The sequence below is a fragment of the Lampetra planeri genome, chromosome 59 (genome assembly GCF_965212315.1).
Source record: "Lampetra planeri chromosome 59, kcLamPlan1.2.h2, whole genome shotgun sequence".
NCBI classification, from domain to species: domain Eukaryota; kingdom Metazoa; phylum Chordata; class Hyperoartia; order Petromyzontiformes; family Petromyzontidae; genus Lampetra; species Lampetra planeri.
In genome coordinates, this window is record NC_136165.1 from 4021555 (window position 1) to 4045149 (window position 23595).

Sequence of the window (23595 nt, forward strand, 5' to 3'; positions counted from 1 at the left end):
CCGGGCGCGATCGGCTTTTTTGTAATTTAGCTCGGAGCGAGGAACCAGCAGCGCCAACAGCAGAGACGGCGTGCGCGGAGCGGAAATGAGCGTTATACACGGGCAGCGCGCATTTATCTGCCATTGATTTATGGGGCGGCTGCCCGAGGGAGGGGGGTGGGTAGGGGGGGGGCCTCTCATCGATTCCCCATTTCCCCAACGAGCCCTCTCCCCCCCCCTCCCCCTCACCGCCTCTACCCCCAACCTCCACCTCCACCGCCCAATTCCTCCGTTAGTCCGCCTCACCGCCATTATTAACGGCGAGGGCAAATTACAAGAGTCGAGCGCTTATGGCCGACAGGGGGGCGGGGGTGGGGGTCTGTGGGTGCGTTCGTGGGCCCGGGGGTCACCATGGGGGGGAGAGGGCGGCGGGGGGGGGCATCATCGAGGCCAGAATCTATATCCGAATCTTCATTTGGAGACTGGAAGAAGAATCCGATGAGCTACGAAGCTCGTTGTCCGCCGATGTCCAGAAAGCCTTCGTCGCCGTCGGCTCAACGCGGGGGGGCGGAGGGGGAAAAAGATCGGGGGGGGGGGGGGGGGGCAGCAAAACAATGGCGAGCGAGCGCGCGCCGCGGACAATGCGACGCGCATTAGGCCGATAATTGTCGCGTCGGAGCAAGAAGCGTCGGTGCACGCGCGTGTCATCTTTTGACTTGACAATTCAATCCGGTGTAGGCACTTTATTTGAGTAAAGCGAGCGAGCGCGGGCGGGTTCATCCGCCCCCCCACTCCTCTTCTCCCTTTGAGAGTTGTTATTTATTCTGGAAAGGAGAGCCCTGCAGAGGTGCGTGCGTAGGCGATGGGAGCGTCCGCAGCGGTAGTATTATTATGTTTTTTTGTTGGAATTCGAGCTGACACCGCACAATGTTCCATTCTTTTGAGCGATGTCGCAGATGTATTTAGCGTCTGTGACGTGAAGCGAAAGAGCAATTTAATGACGGTTTGTTTTTGTGTGCGTGCGCGCTAACTGCTGACCATCAATGAGATCATGAACCTTGAAAACGGATTTAGCCAGGTGCTCGACTCTCCAAGGCCTAAATCCACACAGCTCGCTCCGCACTGCCACGTTTAGTTGGAGTACCCTTCCACACTTGGGATGGATTTCAGAAGTCATATTTTTCGGACGCTGGAATTCGGAATTGTTGGCGGGCTTGCAGGGTATTAACATTTTAATTTTAATCACTCGAATCGTTCAATGCCAATTGTTACAATTTAAATGGTTGTAAATAGTTAACACGTTAGATTAAATATCGTAGGGTGACGTGTTGAGTCGTGCAATTTTAATAGCCGTAGAAATATTGTTCATTTCATTCTACTACGGTGTATTCTTGCATGCAAGTGGGTTTTGTAAAACCTTCCAGGTAAGAATGCACACAAAGTATTGATGAATTACGACGCTCTGATGCGTAGGAAATATATATTTCCGTGCATGAAAAGTTTCGACTTTTCTGTTTGTATACACTGTTGACAAAACACGCACACACACACACATACAGAGGCCTTCGAGTGGAGAAGGCTTTCGCTAGGAAATGTAACCATGGCAACAGCCCCCCCCCCTGCCCCCCCAACTGAAAAAAAATCACAGTGCCTGACCAAACATTCCACTACCCACACACCAAACATTTCTACATTCAGCCCCGAGTTAATTCATCCATTATATGTTTTTTTTTTGCTTTGTTCCCATCGTGTTATTTATTTTCATTCTTTAAAAAAAGAAAAATATGGCAGTTGAATGCAGCAACAACAAAAAAAAAACGTCTGTTGCAAACAAAAAAAAGTTGACACCGGCGTTAAGCGAAATCAGAGGGCATTGCAAAACTGCACAATAACACCCCCACCGCCTCCTCCGCCAAAGCAAATGTAGTGAGTGACAATCATTGTTCGGTTGTGCCGCCGCGCAGGAAAACGATCTTTGCTAAACCCGCGGGATTTCGTACCGCAGCCGCACCAAGGGGCATACAACGTCGGTAAGGTGGATAAGCGGGGGAAAAGGTGAGGTTTGTGAAGATCGATGCCAAAATTACGAACAAAAAGTTACGCGTTCGTCAGTAGCGCCGTGGCATAACAAAACAATACGTAGATATAGTGCAAATGTTACGTGGGCAAAAGTCCCATCTTTATGCGCTGACTTAAAAAAATATGAAAAAAATACAGGAACAGGTTGGGTTTCGAGCCACTGGTAGAAAAGGCATTGGCCAGAAACGTCACCTATTTTTTTATTTTTTTGAAGGCCACCCAATGGTTGTTGATGTCTCGTGTGTATCCAGATGGCTCGCGCAATGTTGCACGCGATTTCATTTTTAGTTTTTATTTTACAAGGTGGGGCCCTGGCTTAATTTATCAAATGCCTCGTGCCTGACAGTTAAACTTTTACGAGGGTACCCCCCACCCCCCCCAGTTGGGGCTCTCGATGAGGGGGACCCCCCCTGGCCCCTCCCCCCTCTCCCCCCACCGCCCCCCACCCCAACCACATTCCTTCCTCGGAAGACCGCTTTATTTGGCGATGGGGCAGCGATAGTGACGACAGGGCGAGAGACAACTAAACTATCCTCAACACCCCCCCGCCCCCCCCAGTGAAAAGAGACATTTACCTCCGGAAGGCGACACCGGAGCGACATCTTCCACAGAGGGCATCGCCGGGAGGGAACTTTTGGAAGCTACTGCCCCCCCCCCTGCTCCTCCTCCTCCTCCGCGCCCCCCCCCCCCATCTCTCTTTCTCTCCCGTGTGGTGGCGGCCGCTGACTCTTCCACGACCGCCACACGACGTCGACCGCCGGCTCGCTCATTCCTAAAGGTGGCGAAGAGTGAACGATGGATTTTTATTATTTTTGTTTTCAATCTCCCCGCGTGTTTCGGAGGAAACCGTTCGGGGGCGAGGTGGGGGGGGGGAGAACCGTCGAGGAAATAATTTTGGCGTTCCACGTCGCCCCCGCTCCTTAACTCGGCGAGGAACGCATTTATTTCATTTGGGCACTCCCGAATGCATTTCGGCAATAACGTAGGATTATTATGGAGAGGCGTACGTTGTACTCCGAGTGGTAGTGCCTTACGCCAATGAGCCCCGATTCCAAACCAGCACCCAATCAGGGTTGCTTACATGGATGGGCGTCACTTCTCTTTACGTGGTCACGAAATCTATTTTCCGCTTCGCAGCTAAAGCCAACATCGTTAGGTTGCTTTAGAGAAACGCGCAATTTGTCCACGCCATCAACGTGAACCTCCTAAACCATCTTCGCTGACCAGGGCCCCACGATGATTTTTCATGGCATTGCTCTCGCATATAATATCTGGCAACTCTAGAATATGTAAAAAAAACGCCAGACACTGCTGACGTGACCAAAAACTGTAAAAACCCGTCCGTATTTCGCCAGTTGTTTTAATAACATTACTGTCTGGATAACACTGGTCTGGAAAATAGCCCACGGAATGAAACAAAACCGAAAAAGAAGACATTTTATTTTTCTACAAACATCGGGGGGCAGCAGGGCGTTGGGTGGGGAAGGCAATTTATTTAATTGCCCACAAAGCTCCACAGCGGCAACAAAATGTAACGAGGCATCAAGACGGAGCGTGACATCTGTGTAAGTTGCCTTGCCGGCTGACGAAGGAGCTCGCGAACCAACATTTGAACGACGACGACGACAACAACAACCGACAACAACAACCAACAACCGACAAATTCGGAGGGCAATCATTTTTTAAGGATTGATTTACCGCGGTGCTAATTAAGAGGAGGACGGGCCGGTGAGCGAACGCTTTGCCGGCCGCTGGGATAACTTCGATCGGCATCTTTATGGCCACTGCCCATCCTCGAGGAATGCTCATTCCCCCCCCACACCAGATTTAGCCACAGTCAAATCAGCACATCAGCTGTGGGGGGGGGGGGGGGCAGGAGGGGGGGTTAACCCTCCTGCTCCAAAAAAGCAGACTCGTAAAGGACCACGTGCGTTCTCGGTCCCTTTACAGCACGCTCAGCAACTGCGGCCCCGATCAGTGGTTGGTTGGTGGTGGTGGTGGTGCATGCGCAACAACTTCTGTGCACGCGCGCAAAGGCAAAGATTCCCCCATACAGCCTGAACAGACGGTTCGGGCAAGTGCTGTTAGCGAGCAGCACCGATTAAGGTCGGCACGGCGCACGAAAGGGGCCTTTGTCTCCGCAGTGGCGATGTTGACACGTCGCGCCAGGTACTCATTTGAGGCTGAATCAACCTAGGGGAGGAAGCCCAGGGCCGCTGCAGATAATTAATCACTGCGCATTGCTGGTCACGAGCGGGGAATCGAACCTTAGGGTCGCCAGGTTCGGAACGCAGCGCGCTAACCACTACAGTGCCGCTCAACGAGCGCGCACACGCGCACGCACACGCGCGCACACACGCGCACACACTCACACACTCGCACACACACTCACACACTCACAAGCAGATAATCGGCTTTTGTGCCGTAAGGCCATGATTCACTCCAGCAATTTTAGAGCAATCGTTGCCGGCAATTGCTGGCAACGGCAAATGGCTTGCCCCACCATTTTCCACGGTAATGAATAAAAAAACAACAACGGAGGTTGCCCGAATCCGGACAATTCCGATGGCCGCTGCCCCCCGACCGAGAAATGTGGATGACGACGGCCAATCAGAACACGGGCAGAAGTCACGTGACTAACACATTGTTGTGTGCTTCCTTTTTTAGAAAAAATATCATTGTTCCTAAAAATTACTTTTTAACAACAATAAAAATGTCATTGTCCGTGCCACCGTCCGAGTTGGTATAATTACACACTAGTTGCGAAAAAAAAATTATTGTTGTGCTTTTTGTGCCGGTGCCATATCTTAATTAGTTTTATTCATTTGAAATGTTTGCTTCGTAGCAGGAGTTTTAATTCGCTTGGTAGTGGCTGTATGAGGGATTGTACCCTCATATATATAATTCATGTACAGCGTTACGAGATGCTATGAGCCCGAATGAAGCTATACGAAATGAAAGTATTATTATTACGAGTGAAAAATTGCTGCCAACAGCCATCCTAAAATGTACCAGAACATATCATGGCCTTTAAAGACAGCCAAGTGGCATTAGGAAGCTCCTGAGAGACTGGTATATGGTCAGATATACAGAAACGCAGACATATGGATGCACAGGCAAGCATATATCCAGAGATACAGGCAGACAGGGAAATATTGAGAGATGCAGACAGACATTCAGATATCAAGCAAAACACAGAGAGACATGCACAGCGACAAGGGTGGCAGGGTGGCCACGGTCGTGATGCTTGTGCCGCATAGCGAGAAGGCGTCTGGGTTCGATTCCTGACTCGGATGCCTTTCTGTGCGGAGTTTGTATCGTAAGTGGCGTTGGCCAAAAACGTCACAATGCTGAAAACGAACCCTGCAAATTACTCAATTGGGATCACACACAGCTTCTAGCAGCAGCGGCAGTAGTAGCAGCAACAGTAGCAGCAACAGCAGCAGCAGCAACAGCAGCAGCAACAGCAGCAACATCGCCCCCCACTACTGCGAAAACTTGGCAGGACCCTGCTGAAAAAGAGTTTTGAGACTCAGCGGAGGTTTCTCGTGGGCAATCTAGCAGAATAGTAATAATAAAAATAAAACAAAATAATATCCGAGAAACATAGGCAAGGCATGCAGACAGATCCAAAAAGATATTCCGGCCGACAGATATCCAACGATACAGGAGAGGCAAATATCCAATGATACAGACGGGCCAGATAAATATCCAGAGAAACAGACAAGACAGATATTCAGCAGAGATGAAGGCAGGCCTCGGGACAGCAAATCTGTTTTGTTCCGAGCATGTGAACGGAAGGGGAAAGTGAACGGTGTCAAATTTGACACCTCTGCCAAACGGGCGAGCGCCGTGATGATGACGAAGAAGAAGTGGGCCCTCCGGATGCCCGACAATCATCGTCCCCAAACTCTTTAGGGGGGGGGGGGGGGCGACAGCCGCTGGTGTCATTGTTGGGGAACCTTCCCGCCCCCGGCGTGCTTGGCGGAGAGAATCCCGACGCGTCGTTCAACATTTCTGTTCGTATATAAAAGCAGACTTTTAAAAAAAGCAAGCGTCGGACCGCGGAGATTTTGCCCCCGGAATTTTCCGGTACGAATGCACGTTGCGATTCTGTAGAATCGCTGCCAAGCCAGAGTTGGTGCGAGAAAGAGAGCGAGCGAGCGAGCGAGAGAGCGAGCGAGAGAGAGAGCGAGCGAGAGAGAGAGCGAGCGAGAGAGCGCGAGAGAGCGAGCTAGAGAGCGAGAGAGAGCGAGCGAGCGAGCGAGAGAGAGAGAGAGCGAGCGAGCGAGCGAGCGAGAGAGCGAGCGAGAGAGAGAGCGAGAGAGAGAGCGAGAGAGCGAGAGAGAGAGCGAGAGAGCGAGCGAGAGAGAGCGAGAGAGAGAGAGCTAGAGAGCGAGAAAGAGCGAGCGAGCGAGCGAGAGAGAGAGAGAGCGAGTGAGCGAGCGAGAGAGCGAGCGAGAGAGAGAGCGAGAGAGCGAGCGAGAGAGAGCGAGGGAGAGAGCGAGAGAGCGAGCGAGAGAGAGCGAGCTAGAGAGCGAGCGAGAGAGAGAGAGCTAGAGAGCGAGAAAGAGCGAGGGAGAGAGCGAGAGAGAGCGAGTGAGCGAGCGAGAGAGCGAGCGAGAGAGAGAGCGAGAGAGCGAGCGAGAGAGAGAGCGAGCTAGAGAGTGAGCGAGAGAGAGAGAGCGAGCAAGAGAGAGAGCGAGCGAGCAAGGACTAGACCAGGCCCAGAGCGCATGTGGGCCACGCCAGGCGCAATCCCCGAGCATAAAATCCCAACGCCAATAAACTTCTAAATGGGGCACCCGGCCGCTAACGGCACGGGATGGGGGGGGGTGGGTGGGGATGGGGGGGACGGGGCCCTCTCTCCGTGGGCGCGACGTGGCGGCATGAGCGGTGCCGTCCGCCACCATTTCCCCAGTGCTGGGCGCAGGTTGAGGAGTTAAACCGACGGTCGTCGTAGTCGTGACGGCGGGAGGTGTGGGAACTCGCGCGAATTTTAGTTTTTTTTTTAACCGATGAGATCGGATTAACAAGATTTTATTCGAATTATCCATCGCTCTGCCGCCATTTTAAAATGGCCGACACCGGGCATGCGGTTTCAAGGAACGCTGGAAACTCAGCGCCGTGAACGCCCCCCCCCCGCCACCACCCCGTGTGATGATTTTTGGAAATAAATGTTCACGTCGCACGGATGTACGTCTTCGCATCATTTTCAATCTCTTCTAGAAACGTTGCTTTTTGCCCGAATTTCTATTTGCCTAATCGTTGTTAGTGGAAATACAAAGACCCCCCCCCCCCCCCCATAGCCTGTAACAGACTTGTTGGGGCCAAGTGCTGTTAGCGAGTAGCAGCACCTATGAAGGCCGGCACTGTTGCACACGAGGGGGGGTGGGTGGCCAGACACCACGCCCGGCCGCCTTTGTCTCCCAAGTGCCGATGTTTACTACACACCGCACTAGGTACTCATTTGAGGCCGAGTCGACCTAGGGGGTGGCCCAGGAGCGCTTCAGAATCGAATTCGGGTCGCCGGGCTCGTAGCGCAACGTGCGCTAACCGATACAAAGGTAAAGATCACCCGTGTAGCCTTAACAGACCGTTGGGGGCAAGTGCTGTTAGCGAGTAGGACCTATGAAGGGCAGCACTGTGGCACGCGAGGGTGTGGGTGGCTAACCGCGACACGCGCACACAGAGACACGCGCGCGCACTCGCCTACGAGGTCCGCAAGACGCGCCCGTAACTTTTCCCTTTAAAATACGAAGCGCAACAACCGCTAAGGGATTAATCGACTCCGTCGAGAATGGATGGCGCCCACCGCCGCCCCGAGCCAGCCGTGCGGCGGTACGGCCGCAATTGGGACGCATCGCGCCAAGCGCTCCGGGGCAAACCACCACAACCACCACCACCACAACCACCACGACAACCACCCCCCCCCCCCCCGAAGCAAGAGAGTGGTAGAGCCCGGAGGGGCGGAGGGGCTGGGGGGGGGCTTGGCGCTCGGCACAGGAAATTTGATTGCGAGCCATAACGCCCCGTTAGGGAAACTCGATTACAATTGTTAAATGCAGCCTCCGTGGCAGTTACCGGAGGACAGATGAACTGTAGGCAACTGTAACCCTAGCATGTAACCGGGCACTTATTTACAGCACAAAGGGCCGCACGCAATACATTACTCTATACAGTAATTATAGCACTACCACCACCCACCCACCCACCACCCACCACTCTGCCCACCAGCCCACCCCGTGCCCTCCCAACCACAGCTCGGAAAGGTTATTAGGTATTGTGCGTGGACACAAATGTGGCGGCGGTGGGGACGATAACAACCGAGGAGCAACATGAATTAGTAAAGTCGGTGGGTCCGGCATTGCCCCGCTTGGCGAGAGACACAAAACCGCTGGGGTTGGGGGGGCGGGGGTGATGATAGCGCACCCCACCCCACCGCACCTCACACCGCCACCACCACCACCGCCACCACCTTCGCTTCCCTACTTTTGCACGTTCACGTAAACCCCGGCCATTACGAGAGGGCACGGCAGCCGTGCGCGCGTCTCTGCCCCGTCTGTCCGTACGTGGCAGCAGCAGCAGCGGCGGCGGCAGCAGCTGTTGCCGCCAAGACAACAAGAAAGGCCTCTGGCAAATTGGGAAAGTGGGGGGATGGGGGGGGTTCACAACAACAACAAAAGAGTTAACAACAACAACAAATGGTGTTTGATAGGTCGGTTGGGTGGGGTGGTGGCGTGGGTGGGGTGGTGGGTGGTGGGGGCTGCGGGAGGGGGGTGCTAAAATGTTAGGGAAGCCGGAGGGTAGGGTAGCAGGTCTGGTTGGTGTTGGTGGGGATTCTTTGAAGGCAAAAACGTGGGACAATGTTCTCCCTTCTCTCCTCCAGCACTCTCTCGCTCTCTCTTTCGCTCGCTCACTCGCTCTCTCTTAATGGCCCCATCTCTCTCTCTCTCACTCGCTCGCTCTCTCACTCGCTCTCTCTCTCACTCTCTCTCTCACTCGCTCTCTCACTCACTCGCTCTCTCGCCGGCTCTCTCTCTCGCTCCCTCGCTCTCCCTGCCACTCCCTATTATGTTCTTCAGACCGGTAAGTGATACCCATCATCATTCACACAATCCGATCACACACACGTCACTGTGCAATGTTCAGCTGTTGCGCGTGTGTGTGTGTTGCAGTGAAGGGTGGGAGGGGGGGTAGAGAGCTCGACACACGTGTGGAGGAGTCTTCAGAGTTTTACAAATATATAAATATGTGGGGGGGGGGGGTTGGCCACTTTCGCCGATATCATCAGCGTGAGGGGGGCCCGTCACACCACGTGAAACCATTGGGAGTTTGACAGCTGCATGATGATGATGGGGGGGGGGCGGAGGGTGTTATCACTCTTTGTGCATTGTCGGGGGCCCGTACTGCAATGAAGAATACGGCTTGAAACACAAAGACAAAGATCCCCCGTGTAGCCTGTAACAGACTGTTGGGGCAAGTGCTGTTAGCGAGCAGCACCTACGAAGGCACACGAGGGGGTGGGTGCCCAGCACCACGCCCGGCCGAATTTGTCTCCCCAGTGGCGATGTTTACACACCGCACCAGGTACTCATTTGAGGCTGAGTCGACCTAGGCTATACATGCACACGTACACGCACGCACGGACACATCGTGCTCACACTTTTATGGGCGCTACGCCTTTTCCCTTCCCGCTCGCTTGCCCACCCCGCTGTTAAAAGTCAAACGGATCTATGGTGGGCCGGTAAGACCTATAGACTCACACAGAGACCCGTAGACTCGCACAGAGACCTATAGACTCACACAGAGACCCATAGACTCACACGGAGACCCATAGACTCACGCAGAGACCTATAGACTCACATAGAGACACATAGACTCACACAAAGACCGATAGACTCACACAGAGACCCGTACACTCACAGAGAGACCCGTAGATTCGCACAGAGACCCGTAGACTCGCACAGAGACCCAGAGATTAGCCCAAACACTCTCCCACGATCCGTTCTCTTGGTCAACGGACTCATGGAGACCACACTCCTATGCACGTCTTCAGGATTTTGCGCATCGCTTATCCCCGTCTCGCCGCGGAATTCCCAGAATTCCCTCTCAAAGACGCCCGTGGGCCAAAACGCCTTCTTCGGGAGCCGCCTCCATAGCTCGGGCCCATCTCTCGGAGCGTACAAAACAACGTCCCCGCACAAGGAGCCGTGCTCGAGTGAGGCCCCGTGTCTGTGACTGAGCGCACTGGTTTCCCCTCGCCGCTCTCGCTGGGGCACGCGGTCCCTACGGAACGGGCGACCCGAATTCGATTCCCGCTCACGGCCACCAAGACCCGCAACGATTACCTGAACCATGTACCTGGGCCGGCCTCCCCCTCAATGAGTACCTGGGTGCGGTGGCGCGTCAAACGTCGCCGCCACTGCGGAGAAGACGGCGGTAGAGCGTGGCGCCGACCACCACCACGCCCGCCCGCCCATCCCTCCCTCCCGCCCTCCCCGGACCGCCGTTTTCCCCAAGCAGACATTTTAAAACGCGCACGCGGCGTGTCACATTGACGCGCGGACGCAGGCTGCATTCCTGCGTCCGCGCAAAAAGCCGCAGCCGGGCGCTCGCGATGACAAAGCCGCCAGCGATTACGACGAATGCGGAAGAGCGTAAAACTTCGAAATTCGCGAACTTCTTTTTCTCGTCGTCGTCATCGTCGTCGTCGGTGTTTCGGCGCAAGCACTGCGCAGGCGTTTGACGCGCGTCGTCGCGGGGGCGGCTTGCGAGGGAGCCATTCCCAAACGGTTCCCCGCAGGAGCTCCCCGGCGGGCGCGCGGCAAAATGCTGGGGGCATCGCGTGGAACAACGATGACAACAACGACGACGACGACGACAACAACGACGACGACAACGACAACAACAACAACGACAACAACACCGACGACAACGACAACAACACCGACAACAACAACACCGACAAAAACAACGACGACAACACCGACAACAACAACACAAGTCCACAACACAAGCAGCCGTGGAGGACGGCTGCTTGTGTTGTGGCCGAAACGTCGTGAGAATTTTTTATTTTATGATGTTGTATTTTTATTATTTTATTATTTCCCTTCTACGTGACTTTACCGAAAGAACCAAGAAGAACAACAGCAGCACCAACGACAATGACAACACCGACAACAACAACAACAACACCAACAACGACAACAAAAACAAACGCACGACCCCAAAAAACCACGATCGCAGTTGGATCCGTGTTTTCGTTTTGACGTTTGGCCCTTTGCCGGTGAATGCCCCGAAGCGAACTCTTGGCGCGCTTGACGAGCGAGCGAGAGGGGGAGGGTGCTGCCGGGCCGCTTGGCGTTATTACCAGGGGGGGGGGGGTTTTTTTTCTTCCACTTTTGCCACTTGAGCATTTGATCGACTGCCAAAGCGGCTTGGCAGAGGGAGCAGCAGCAGCAGCAGCACGCGCGGACCGGGGAGACACCTGGCCACCGTCCAAGAGCTAAGCGCGGTGACGGAGAGGGGGATACCCCACAGAAAGGAACACCCACACGGGCACGCGCGCGCAGACGCACGCCACGGACATCGCGCACACTGGATGTGCGCGCGTGCCCACGACAAATCAGAGGTCGCAAACGGGTTTTGATTCCTTACCCGTACCCGTACCCGGCCGCACCAGGGTTGCAAATGGGTACCCGTACCCGTACCCGGCCGGGAACCCGATTGCGACTTCTGGGATGAAGCCATGTTGCAGGCGCGGGTGGGTTGATTCTAGGAACTTGAATTGTGAGAAGAGACAAGACGTTGGGAAATGAGTGACAAACGGTTACTCACCAGTGACTCACGGTCTACCCGTACCCGTACCCGGCCGGGTACGGGTAGCCGGGTATCGGGTATCGGGTATCGGGTACCCGGTGGCGACCTCTGCGACAAATGCACGCGCACGGAGACACGGACATACACGCGCAGACACGCACGTGTGCCCCCACACGCCTAGACGCGCACACACACACACGGACACACTCTCACACAAAGACAAAGATCCCCCGGATAGCCTTAAATTTTGGGGCGAGTGCTGCGTGCGAGCGGCGCCTACGAAGGCCGGCACGGCACGCAAGAAGGTGCGTGGGCCAGCACCATGCCCGGCCGCCTTTGCCTCCCCAGTGGTGCTGTTCACGCTCGTCGCGCATGCCCACGCACGCACAAACGACAACCGCAGAGATCCCCCACCACGTGGCCGACACAAAATGCTCGGGGCGAGCGGCGTACAGGGAGCCGCATCGACGAGGGGCGGCACGGCGCACGAGAGGGGGGTTGGTGTGTGGCCGGGACCACACCCACGGGGTGAACTTTGTCTCCCCGGCCGTGATGATTGCACACCGCGCAGAGCCTCGGTCCAGCAGCGACGGGAGTGCAATGACCGAGATTCCCGATCTCTCTCACCGCTGACATCAACCGTCGCGCCGGGAATTAGAATCCAGGTCGGCAAGTTCGTAGCGCGGTGGGCCAACCGGCTGTGCCACCGCTCCCGGCGTGCATAAAGATACAAAGATCCCCCGTATAGCCTGTACCAGACTGTAGGGGCAAGTGCTGTTAGCGAAGGCCGGCACTGTGGCACACGAGGGGGTGGGTGGCCAGCACCACGCCCGGCCGCCTTTGTCTCCCCATTGTTGAAGTTTTGCGCACCGCCCCACCTTGGAACGCTTCGGACATCACTCGCCGTTAGCCGCGTGGTCGAGCGGCGCCGCGCGCTGACCGCCCGCGCCACCGCTCCTCGCGTGGGCACGCGTGGGCACGCACGGGCACGCGCGTACACAAACACGCGCACCCCACACACCACGGGGCCTTCCTTTCTGGCGAGCCGCCCAGACCCTCCGGCCGGAGTTAAAGCCACGTGCCGGTCGTGTGCGCGCTCACTCATGAGAGCGCTTTCTCTCTCGTGAGCGAGCCGGGCAGCTCTTTTTTTCAGAAGCGACCTGGCCTGCCGAATGAAGGCCCGACGAAGTGGCTCATCGCGTAGAAATGTAGAGCGGTAGCCGAGTTGCTCTAAACGCGCGACGTCGATTCTAAACGTGGAGGGGAAAACTGGAGGACCCGGAGGAAAATCCACGCGGCCACGGAGAGAACGAGAGAGACACGCAAACACCAAATATACAGCGGGCGTCAAGGTCGGGATCGAACCCACGACCTCCTGTATACCAGGCGAGGTAGTTAATATCTCCTAGCCACCGTGATGATGAGAGAGAGAGACACGCAAACTCCAAATATACAGCAGCAGGCGTCAAGGTCGGGATCGAACCCACGACCTCCTGTATACCAGGCGAGGTAGTTAACATCTCCTAGCCACCGTACACGTCACACACACACACTCGCTCGCTTCACTTCATAAGTCTGTCCAACTTCCTCCTCTTAGCTATGCCTCGCACCACCCCCGGCGCCCCACTCCGATCCCCCCCCCCACAAAAGCCCCTCCCCTCAGTCCCTATAGCCCCACTTTTTCTGGTGGAACAGACACAGACCGGGATTGGTGCAGGGACATGGGGGCAGAGGGCGGGTGAAGTACAAATTAGCTTTTATTTTGTACGGATAAAATAAATAGGGTTCTACTTACCGCGGTGCAGCTGCGTCGTTTGTACAAATTATCCGGAGATTAAATTACGATCCGCCAAAGAAGAAGGGGGCAACGAGTGAAACGTTCCGAGTGATTTTTCTGCGCCGGTTTGATTTTCGCCCCGGCGGTTAAAACAAAACAAAAACTTTCGGAACTTTCACCCCGGCAGGTGAAATCGCGGGGTGGAAGCTGTCGGGATTGTCGCGTGCTGCTGTGCGAGGGGCTGTGGCACAAATTCTAGTAACGATCCTCCCACCACACACACGCACACGCGCATCTGTGCGCGTGTCCACGTGCGCACGCCTGGACACGCAAATACGCACGGATGCACGGACGCACACCGACACCACACAGACACTACCCGCAACTCCGATCGGCACGCCCGGCTACGTGGGGCGCGAAAGAAAGTTCGACACGCGCGACGTACGCCACGCACGCGCACGGACACGCGCACAACGCCGGTGCCAGCGCGGGTACCTGCTTGAACTGCTCCTCATAGGTCCAGTCTTGGGCCTGCGACGGCTGGGGCCCCTCCGCTCCGGGCGACAGCGGCTGCCCGCCGCCTCCGCCGGCCTCGAACGCCAAGTGCCGCGCCACCGACCCTCCGGCCGCGGCCACCGACCCGCCGAGCCCCCCGCCGGCCAGGTGCAGCGCCAGCCCCGCCGGCGGCGGCTTGGACGCGGGCGGTCCCGCCGCGGGCCCGGGCCCGCCCGGCGAGCGTCGCTCGTAGTCGCCCTCCTCCATCGCGTCGTCCCCGTCGTCCTCCCCCTCGTCGTCCCCCGGGTCCTCCTCCTCGTCCTCCTCCTCCGCGTCCTCCCCCGGGTCCTCCTCCTCGTCCTCCTCGTCGTAGTCGCTGGCCCCGCGCCGGCCCGGGTGCCCGTGCCGCAGCGGGTGGTAGCGCTCGTACCCCGAGAACTCGGAGGGCGCGCCCGGCACCGAATCGGCGTCGCTGTCGCCGCCGCCGTCGTCGCCGCCGCCGTCGCCGCGCGGGCGATGCCGAGCGACGGCGCTCCCGGACCTCGAGCCTCCGGCGCCGCCGGACGCGACGGCCGCTGCGGCCGCGCTGAGCGCGGCGGCGCGCAGAGCGGCGTACTGCTGCTGCTGCTGCTGGTAAAGGTGCTGGTGCTGCTGGTGCTGCTGCTGCTGCGCTTCTCGGATGTCCCTGTCGCGCAGGCGCTCGCGCTCGCGCTCCTCCATCTCGAGGCGCGCCTGCTGCTGCCGCTGGAGGTTCTCCATGACGGCCTCCAGCTTCATGCCGTGGTTGGCGGCTGCCGCGGCGGCGAGGTGGGAGCCCCCGGCGCCTGCGATCATGCCCAGGCCGCCCGACGAGGCGAGGGCCTGCTGCGAGGGTGCGTGCGCGCGTGTGCATGTGCGGGGGGGCGGGGGGAGGAGGTGGCGGAGGAGTTGGTGGGGTGGGTAGAGAACGAGGAAGGGGAAGGATGGAGAGGAGTGATAATAAAGGAGGGGAGGAGAGGGAAAAAAACGAGGGGTCATAGGTGGATAGAGGATGAGGGATAGGGGATTGAAAGTGTGCGAGGTAGAGGAGGAGAGGGAGAGACGGAAGAAATTAACGGGGAACAGCCGGGATGAGGATGATGGAGAGGAAAACGGAACAAAGGTCGACCAAGAGAGCAGATGAAAGGAGGAACAGAGAGAGAGAGGCAGGAGATACAAAGAGAGAGAAAATGAGAGTGCTCGCAAGAGGAAGTGGGTGGAGAGTTAAAATGAATAGCGGTGTGAGAGTGTCACAGCCATGCGGACAAGCGGAGCGAGGTGGCGGCGGGTGGGGGGGGCACGCGAGAGGGAAATTAAAAACGGGAACAGCAGAAATGAAGATTGAGACACGGAAACAGGAAGAGATGGGGGGGGGGGAAACCACGCAAGAAACTCGCGGGGGACGAAGCGATGAGGTCCAAGGAGTGAGAGAGAGATAACGAGGTGGAGACGGTGAGGATGAGCCAACGGCAGAGGAGGAGGAGGATAACGGCGGGAGGTTCGTGACGAGGGTAGTTGGGGGTGGGTGGGAAGTTCGCGCACAGAAACACACGGAGAGGGCATCCCGTTAACATCACAGCCACAGCGCTTCGAGTTGCAGCAGCAGCAGCAGCGGTAGCAGCAGCACCCAGGTTTAATGGTCTCGGTGGCTAGGAGATGTTAACTACCTCGCCTGGTATGCAGGAGGTCGTGGGTTCGATCCCGACCCTGACGCCTGCTGCTGTGTATTTGGAGTTTGCGTGTCTCTCTCTCTATCGTCATCATCACGGTGGCGAGGAGATGTTAACTAACTCGCCTGGTATACAGGAGGTCGCGGGTTCGATCCCGACCCTGACGCCTGCTGCTGTGTATTTGGGGTTTGCCTGTCTCTCTCTGCCCATGGTCGCGTGGATTTTTCCCCTCAAGATTTCGAATCGACATAACGCGCGTTTCGATTATTTGGCTGCTATAATTTTACACGCGATAAGCCACTTGGTCGAGTTATCACTTGTGATAGCCAGATCGCTTCTGAAAAAAAGAGCTATACAGCTGAGTGGTACAACAGAAAAAATACTTTAGAAAATATAAAAATGTTTTAAATAAGATGGTGGTGGTGGTGGGGTCCACGGTTCGGAGGTCAAGGTTCTAATCAACACCCGAATGTTTTTGGCTCATCGTTCCGTGGTGAAGTATGGTCATACAACCGCCCATGACCAACGCAGTACATGGGGGAGGGCTTCATCCGGCAGTGAACTGGACGCAGAGCTGCGTATTATTCTTACTGTAATATCGTATTAATTACTGACGCTAAAGGTGCACGAAACCTCACCGTGATACAATTAAGTTCTGTTTAACACACACCATCAACACACTGAAGGGACGGCTCACTTAATAACACGGCTTGCCAGTTTGCACTATTATTATTGCAGTAATTATGACGACTCCACCCTCCTAGGTGCACATCACGAATGATTAAGGGTAGAGGGCGCACTGCGGTACAGTTTATAATTGCCGAGCGCGATGACGGTGCCAATTGCTTATGTAATTATCATGACGTCGCTGCACTGATACACCTCAACGCAAAGCAGAGGGCTAATCGATGATCAGGCAACTCAGCGATCCGCTCCACTCACTCACCGGCGGTCAGTCACCTCCTTGTGACTCTTCTATTGCTACTACTACCACTACCACCGTGGTCACCCTTCCCGTGCATTTCAACTCATCGGATTCCTCCGAAGATTCGGTCTACCAGACAGACACCGACTGTTTTGTCTCAGCCGTACCGTGTTCAACCACCACCACCACCGCCACACTGCAGGTCCCAACACACTCACCTCACTCATCCACACACACACATTTACCCACACTCCGAAACTCTCACTCACGAATTCACTCACTCAGCGGCCACACCGCAGCTTTCTATCCCAAGCTCTCACGATAACCTTCAACTCAACCTCGAGGAACGGCACGGACGGCACAAACCCAGCACTCGCACGGTGCGCCAGACAGGTGCTCAATTAAACTGGAACTCTCCCCACGCCCCCCCCCCGACGCGTGTACATTTAGCGCGGTGCGTCCGGGGCGGTGACCCCGCGGGCAGCGGTAGCTTTGTTTTATACCGCCCGTTCGTAGGGGTTCGTGGTTCGGGCCCTGGCTACCACTACGGGGGGCGGGGGCATCCACTGTAAAAATATGACGGCGCATTCCGCTTCGCGGTGGAGCTCAGAGAGTTCCCGTGGCGCCGTTGCCGTTGTGGGAAAGGGGTCAGGTCATTGTGAGGGTGCCACGGTGGCTAGGAGATGTTAACTCGCTCGCCTGGTATGCCGGCCTTGAGTTCGATCCCGACTTCTGCTGTATATTTGGAGTTTGCGTGTCTCTCGCTCTCTCGCTCTCTCTCTCTCCCCGTGGTCGCGTGGATTTTTCTGCGGGTCCTCCGGTTTTTCCCCTCCGCGTTTAGACTAAGCTAAAAATTTCCCTGCGACGATAAGCCACTTCGTTGAGCCATCATTTGTGATAGCCAGGGCGTTTCTTGAAAAAGAGATATGGCTCAGTGGGCCTTACCTGGTGAAATAAAAATAGTTGATCGTTTTTAAAAGAGTTTATGGCTTTACGAAGCGCGCCAGCGACACGCACGGTGCCCAAATCTTCTCCGAATCGTGAGAAAAATGACCCTAAAATGACTCTGGCCGTCGGACAAACGAGTCGTCGGCGCGTCGTAACTTGGCGGGAACCTCTTTGAAGAGGAGTCTTGGGACTCGTCGAAGCCGACGTGGCTTAAGCGAACGTCGCTGGGCATCATTAGCTAATGGGACACTGTGTGGTTAAGTTTCAGTGATTGCGGAACGCCCGTGAGATGGGGCCAGAAGCCTTAATTATGATGATCGCAAATTACCCCACCGTGAGACCCACCTCGCAAGCCCGCCTCCGAGCAACGGCTCGCCTCATTAAGCTACATTAGCCGCGTTCAAATTGGATATTAATTATATCTATAGACACACATCGGGATCTCACGGTTTAAAGTGCGATACCAAAACACAGTATGTAAAGTCAGGATGTATTCATACATAATACAGGGTTTGTTTGGGGTTAGATCAAGTAAATATATAAATGTGTCGTTAAAGCCGCCACCACCAGCCGACACAGCCAATTTGTAAGGATTGTCACGTAAACAGAACGTGGCCAATTCGTTACTAGTACAGCACACCAGTGTGTTGGAGAGCAAATCCACTACAACATTTTCAATCTCTCCAAGAAACCGGTGTGCTGTACTAGTAACGAATTGGCCACGTTCTGTTTACGTGACGAACCTTACTAATTGGCTGTGTCTGGTGGTAGCGGCGGGTTTAACGACACATTTATATTTTACGCGATCTGACCCAAAAAAAACCTGTATTATGGACGATAATGATCGCGAAAGTCTACGCGTTAAACTCGGCATGTATTTCTTGCGCTCTCTAGCCCTGCCCCGAAGCGTGATTCCAGTCAATATTTAAACTGTAGCTTATTAATGCCGTCTTGGCAGAAGCCAGGGATCCTTTGAAATTCCCACAAAATTGCACAAAACTGGATTTCGGCGAAGCGGGTTCTACCTGTGGAGCGTTGGCTCGGCGGATAGCGCACTCCGCAATGTTCAATTCCCGGTCACGGTGTAACATCAGCGGCAAACAGAGTTGCCACCGCGTCCGAGAATTGGCATCCGTGTTTGGATGGCAGTAATTGGTTTACATTATGAGACCTCCTTTACCAGTGGCAAAATATAGTAATAGGTTTTTACCCTTTCAACTGGTACAAAAACTGACACCTTTATACAATGCATCATGTTTGCAATAACCGCAACACAAGCAGTCACAATGCAAACAAAAAGACGCCTTTTGGCGTCATCTGGTCCAACACCAATGGAGACTAGGCTCTATGAAAACCTGTCTCGGGTGTGGACCAATCAACTTCAAGGACAGTGCATATCATTATCATCATCAGAGTTGTTTCTTTTTGTTTGCATTTTGACTGCTTGTGTTGTGGTTATTGCAAACATGATGCCTTGTATAAAGGTGTCAGTTTTTGTACCAGTTGAAAGGGTAAAAACCTATTACTAGGAATTGGTTTGTGCCGAGATCTGGCAAACCGTGCCCGGCATTGCTGTGCTGAACATAATTTGTAGATCACACACTCAGAAATGCGGCCGAGTTGGGTTCACTGTGGGAAAAGGTGGCAATCCTTGCGGCAAGTGATATCAGAACCAGCCTTAGTCTTTCTCTCTTCCCCATTCGCCAACCAGCGGCGAAGAGGCATGGTGAAGTAATGGTCGAAACAACCCTGTGACCGATAACCGCTGGAGAGCGACCTTCCCTATGCTACGATTGAGAAAAGATGGAACTATTTTTTTGTGGACAATTTTTATTTTATTGGGGAGTTCAAACACGTAGGGATGCGAGTTACACACTGACAAAGACAACGATTTCCCCTACCCCACATAGCTTTAAACACCCTTGTGGGGCAAGTCTTGTTCGCGAGTACCGATGAAGGCCAGACTGGCACCCTAGCAGCGATGTTTACACATCTCACCAGGTACTCATTTGAGGCCGAGTCGACCTAGGGGGGAGGCCCAGGACCCGCAAGGTTCGTAGCGCAACGCGCTAAACCACTGGACCGCCTCTCCCCGTTCACCCGCACACGCACGAATATGCACATCCCTATCTATGCACAACGAATCCACGATATAAATAGACGGCATGATCTACATCAGCAGACGAGAGACCATGTGCTATCAGCCGTGCAGTGGCGCCACCACTTTAAGCTTCCGGTCAGACCGTGAACCCCTTGTCCAAAAAAAAACCATCACCACATATATTAAGTTTCTCAACACTCTGGGCATCTAATTAGGCTGGGTGGGTTTATATATATAATGAGCTGTTACCATAATTGGACACGGGGGGGTGGGGGGGGATTTATAGAAATCAAGACTTGCAACAATGCATTTACCACATTGAGACACTTTAGCATGGAAGCAAAGGTTCGATTCCATAATCCAGGCTTGTTGTAAATCGATTGGCAAGCTTCGGAGCGCACGGCAAACAGCGGTTAAAACAACAGCTCAAGTTATTGTTTTGTTTTTTTAAATTCCCACACCTGGCACACAACAGAGGTCGCAACCGGGTACCCGATACCCGTACCCTACCCGATACCCGGCTACCCGTACCCGGCCGGGTACGGGTACGGGTACCCGTTTGCGACCCTGGTGCGGCCGGGTACGGGTAAGGAATCAAGACCCGTTTGCGACCTCTGGCACACAATATAATTATTAATCGTTATACAGATGGGTACAGCTGCAGATGAGTGCAATCTGCAGGCTCCGTGTGCGGCGTTGGTCAAGTGTGGGTGGTGCATTCCGAGGGGGGAAGAGTAGGCCAATACAAGCTACCACTCCTCCTTATAATGGAACCTCTTCCGCCAGCAGGGACGTGAGCAAGGCATTGCAGGGTTGCGCTTTTGTCCCTTCGTTGCCGGATCATAATCGTTGCTTGTTACGTAAACACGAGTATAGGCCCGGCCACCTCGCACGCAAATGCGTTCCCCGTTTTTTTTGGTCTGCAGTGGATGAAAAATGCGACCGATAAGACGTTCATTTATGGGCATGCGTTCGTGTGCGTTGCACGCATACATCGGTCCCAATTGCACGCATAAAGCACGGTACCGTAAAATCGATCAAATGTTACTTTAAAAAAAATATGCAACACATGAGACGCGATTAATTACAACGCGATTTTTATAAATCGTAAATGTAGTAAGATGACTGTACTGTAAATCGTTTTTTTTATTAAAGGTTAAAGGCGCAGCCCTGCAATTACCCACACACGTCACCGCCGGTGGAAGGCGTCTCCAGTACCCCTCCTGGAAGGGCAATTCGGCCTACTCTTCCACACTGGCATCGACTTCTGTGAAGACGTGGAAGTACACGCACTTTGCCCTACCACCAAACGCAACCTGCCCCATCGTTCGACCTAACCGTGATGCCCCCCCCCCCCCCCATTGCTTCAACTGCCGCGCCCTCGGAGATCGAATGGTGAACCTGGCCGATGAGCGGGTACTGCAAACACGAAATGTGTGAATGAATTGCTGCCCCCCCCCCCCCCCTTTGCAAGCTTTCAGAACGCGTTCTGAGATCTTATCCGCTTGTGTGCCTATCTACCATTGTTGAGCGAGTGGGTGTCAGAACTGGGGAGACAAAGGCGGCCGGGCGTGGTGCTGGCCACCCACCCCCCCCACGTGTACCATTCCGTATACTCGCTGACCAGCACTTGCCCCAAACGGTCCATTGAGGCTACACGGGGGACCTTTATCTATGCGCGTGGGTGCGCGTGCGTGCTTGTGTGTATTTATCGCTTGCGTGGCATTCATGTGATGAGTTACATTGTTGGAACCCCCCCACGACCCCTCCTCTATATCTCCCCACCAATGCAAGCCACACACACCCACGTTTGTAACTGCATTCACTTTGGTCACGCACATGCCGAGCGGCGATTATCATTACAATGTTTCAGCAACACACAGACACACACCGAGTTTGATTTCTGTGACCACCCACCCCACTGAACCCCCACCACCCCCTATAGCTGGTGTTTAATAACACATTAAAATATACACGTATTTATTGGGTAATTTAGTTTTTGCCCGTGTCATCTGTCTGTGTGTGTGTGCGCGCCAGAATATGACGAATATCCAAACCGGTCCTGGGGCCTCCCCCCACCCTGCCACTAGGTTGACTCGGCCTCAAATGAGTAACCTGGTGCTGTGTGTAGTAAACATCGCCACTAGGGGAGACAAAGGCGGCCGGGCGTGGTGCTTTCCACCCACATCCCTCGTGTGCCCCAACAGTCCGTTGCAGGCGATACCCGGGGAATCTTTATCTTTGTGAGAATCAGAATTTTGGATGGGATTATTCCTGTCAAGTGTGTACCGTGTGCCCGACTGTGTAATTGCGTGCGTTTGTGTAATTGTGTCAGTGTGTGCGTGTGTCACTGTGGTGGTGGTGTCATATCGGTGCGGGCAATTGATTCAGTTTGTGTCTCAATGCAGGGCAGTGCATGTCAGTGGGTTTGTGCAATTGTGTCACCTAAACAGCTTTTGTTCGGCCGGATCGAGGGGGCTAAACGGGCACGGCACGGGCTAGAGAGGAGATGGAGTGATGTGGTACAGGAGGACGTGGAGCTGAGTGGACTTGCCGATGACCGGTACCAGCGATGGGTGTCAAGATCGGCCTCTGTGGAGGAGGCTCGTGAAGGACGCTACTGGGCAGTGGGAGGCAGTCGCCCTCCAACAACAACGGAGGGGGGAGGAGCGACGCTCACAACAACGGGCGGAGCGCCGGGTAGCTAAAGCACAGCAAGTTGGCACAGTAGGGGGCACAGGTGGTGCATCAGTCAGTCATCTCGGTCATCTCAGTCAGTCGACCTGTGGCACCTGCTGGGTCTGCCCCGTGACCTCCTGCCAGCGGGCGTTCGACACTTCACATGGCCTCAAGATGCACCTAGCCTGGCACAAGCGTCGTGGTGACGTCACCGCCACTTAGTGGCGAATGGCGGTGGTTGTTGTTGTGATTGTGTCGGTGTGTGTGTGTGTGTCACTGTGGTAGTGTTATATCGGCGTGTGCAATTGATTCAGTTTCTGTGTCAATGCAGGGCAGTGCACGTCAGTGCGTTTGTGTAATTGTGTCACGTGTGCTTCAGTGTGTGGGTAGTGGTTCTATCTGTGTTGACGTGCCAGTGTGAATTTTGAGGAGCGGTGGCGCAGTTGTTAGCTCACGGCGCTCACGAAGCCGATAAGCCGAGTTGGATTCCAGCTCATGGCCAACAGTGACTGAAATCCCAACGGGTCATGGGCCGCCCCTAGGTTGACTCGGCGTTAAATAATTACCTTGGACGGTCTGTGAACATCACCACGTGTGCAGTGCAGACCTTTAATAGGGGATTTCGAACAGCACTTGACCCACGCCTGTAAAAGCCTATATGGGTGATCTTTGTAAATGTACACACGTGTGTGTGTGTACGTGGATGTGAGCGGTAGTGTAACGTGTAGCACGCAACACTACGTACTCAAAGACCCAGGTTCGATTCCCGCTCACGGCCACCAACACCAGGTGACGATTATCTGAACCGGTCCTGGGCCTCTCCTAGGTCGACTCGGCCTCAAATGGGTACCTGGCGCGGTGTATAAAAGCATCCTGACTGGGGAGACAAAGGCGGCCGGGCATGGTGCTGGCCACCCACCCCCTCGTGTGCCGTTCCGGTCTTCATAGGTGCTCGCTAACAGCACTTGCCCCAACAGTCTGTTAAGGCTACACGGGTGGGGGAGGGTTCTTTGTGTTTTTTATGATGTGTGTGCACCAATGTGTATGTGTGTGTGTCTAACATCGTGGTGCATTCACATTCAAACAGCGGAAATGTCCTTTC

At 54.7% G+C, this 23595-nt stretch overlaps 1 protein-coding gene across 5 annotated transcripts in view; it reads right to left on the reverse strand.

Moving 5' to 3' along the window:
• The window catches only part of LOC144736177 (uncharacterized), a 257956-nt gene that overhangs the window by 225778 nt on the left and 8583 nt on the right, over positions 1 to 23595 (reverse strand). For all 5 annotated transcript variants that reach the window (XM_078618759.1, XM_078618762.1, XM_078618758.1 and 2 more), the window contains exon 2: positions 14153 to 15016. In XM_078618759.1, coding sequence (XP_078474885.1) covers positions 14153 to 15016 — 864 coding nt within the window. The remainder of the gene's footprint in view (positions 1 to 14152; positions 15017 to 23595) is intronic.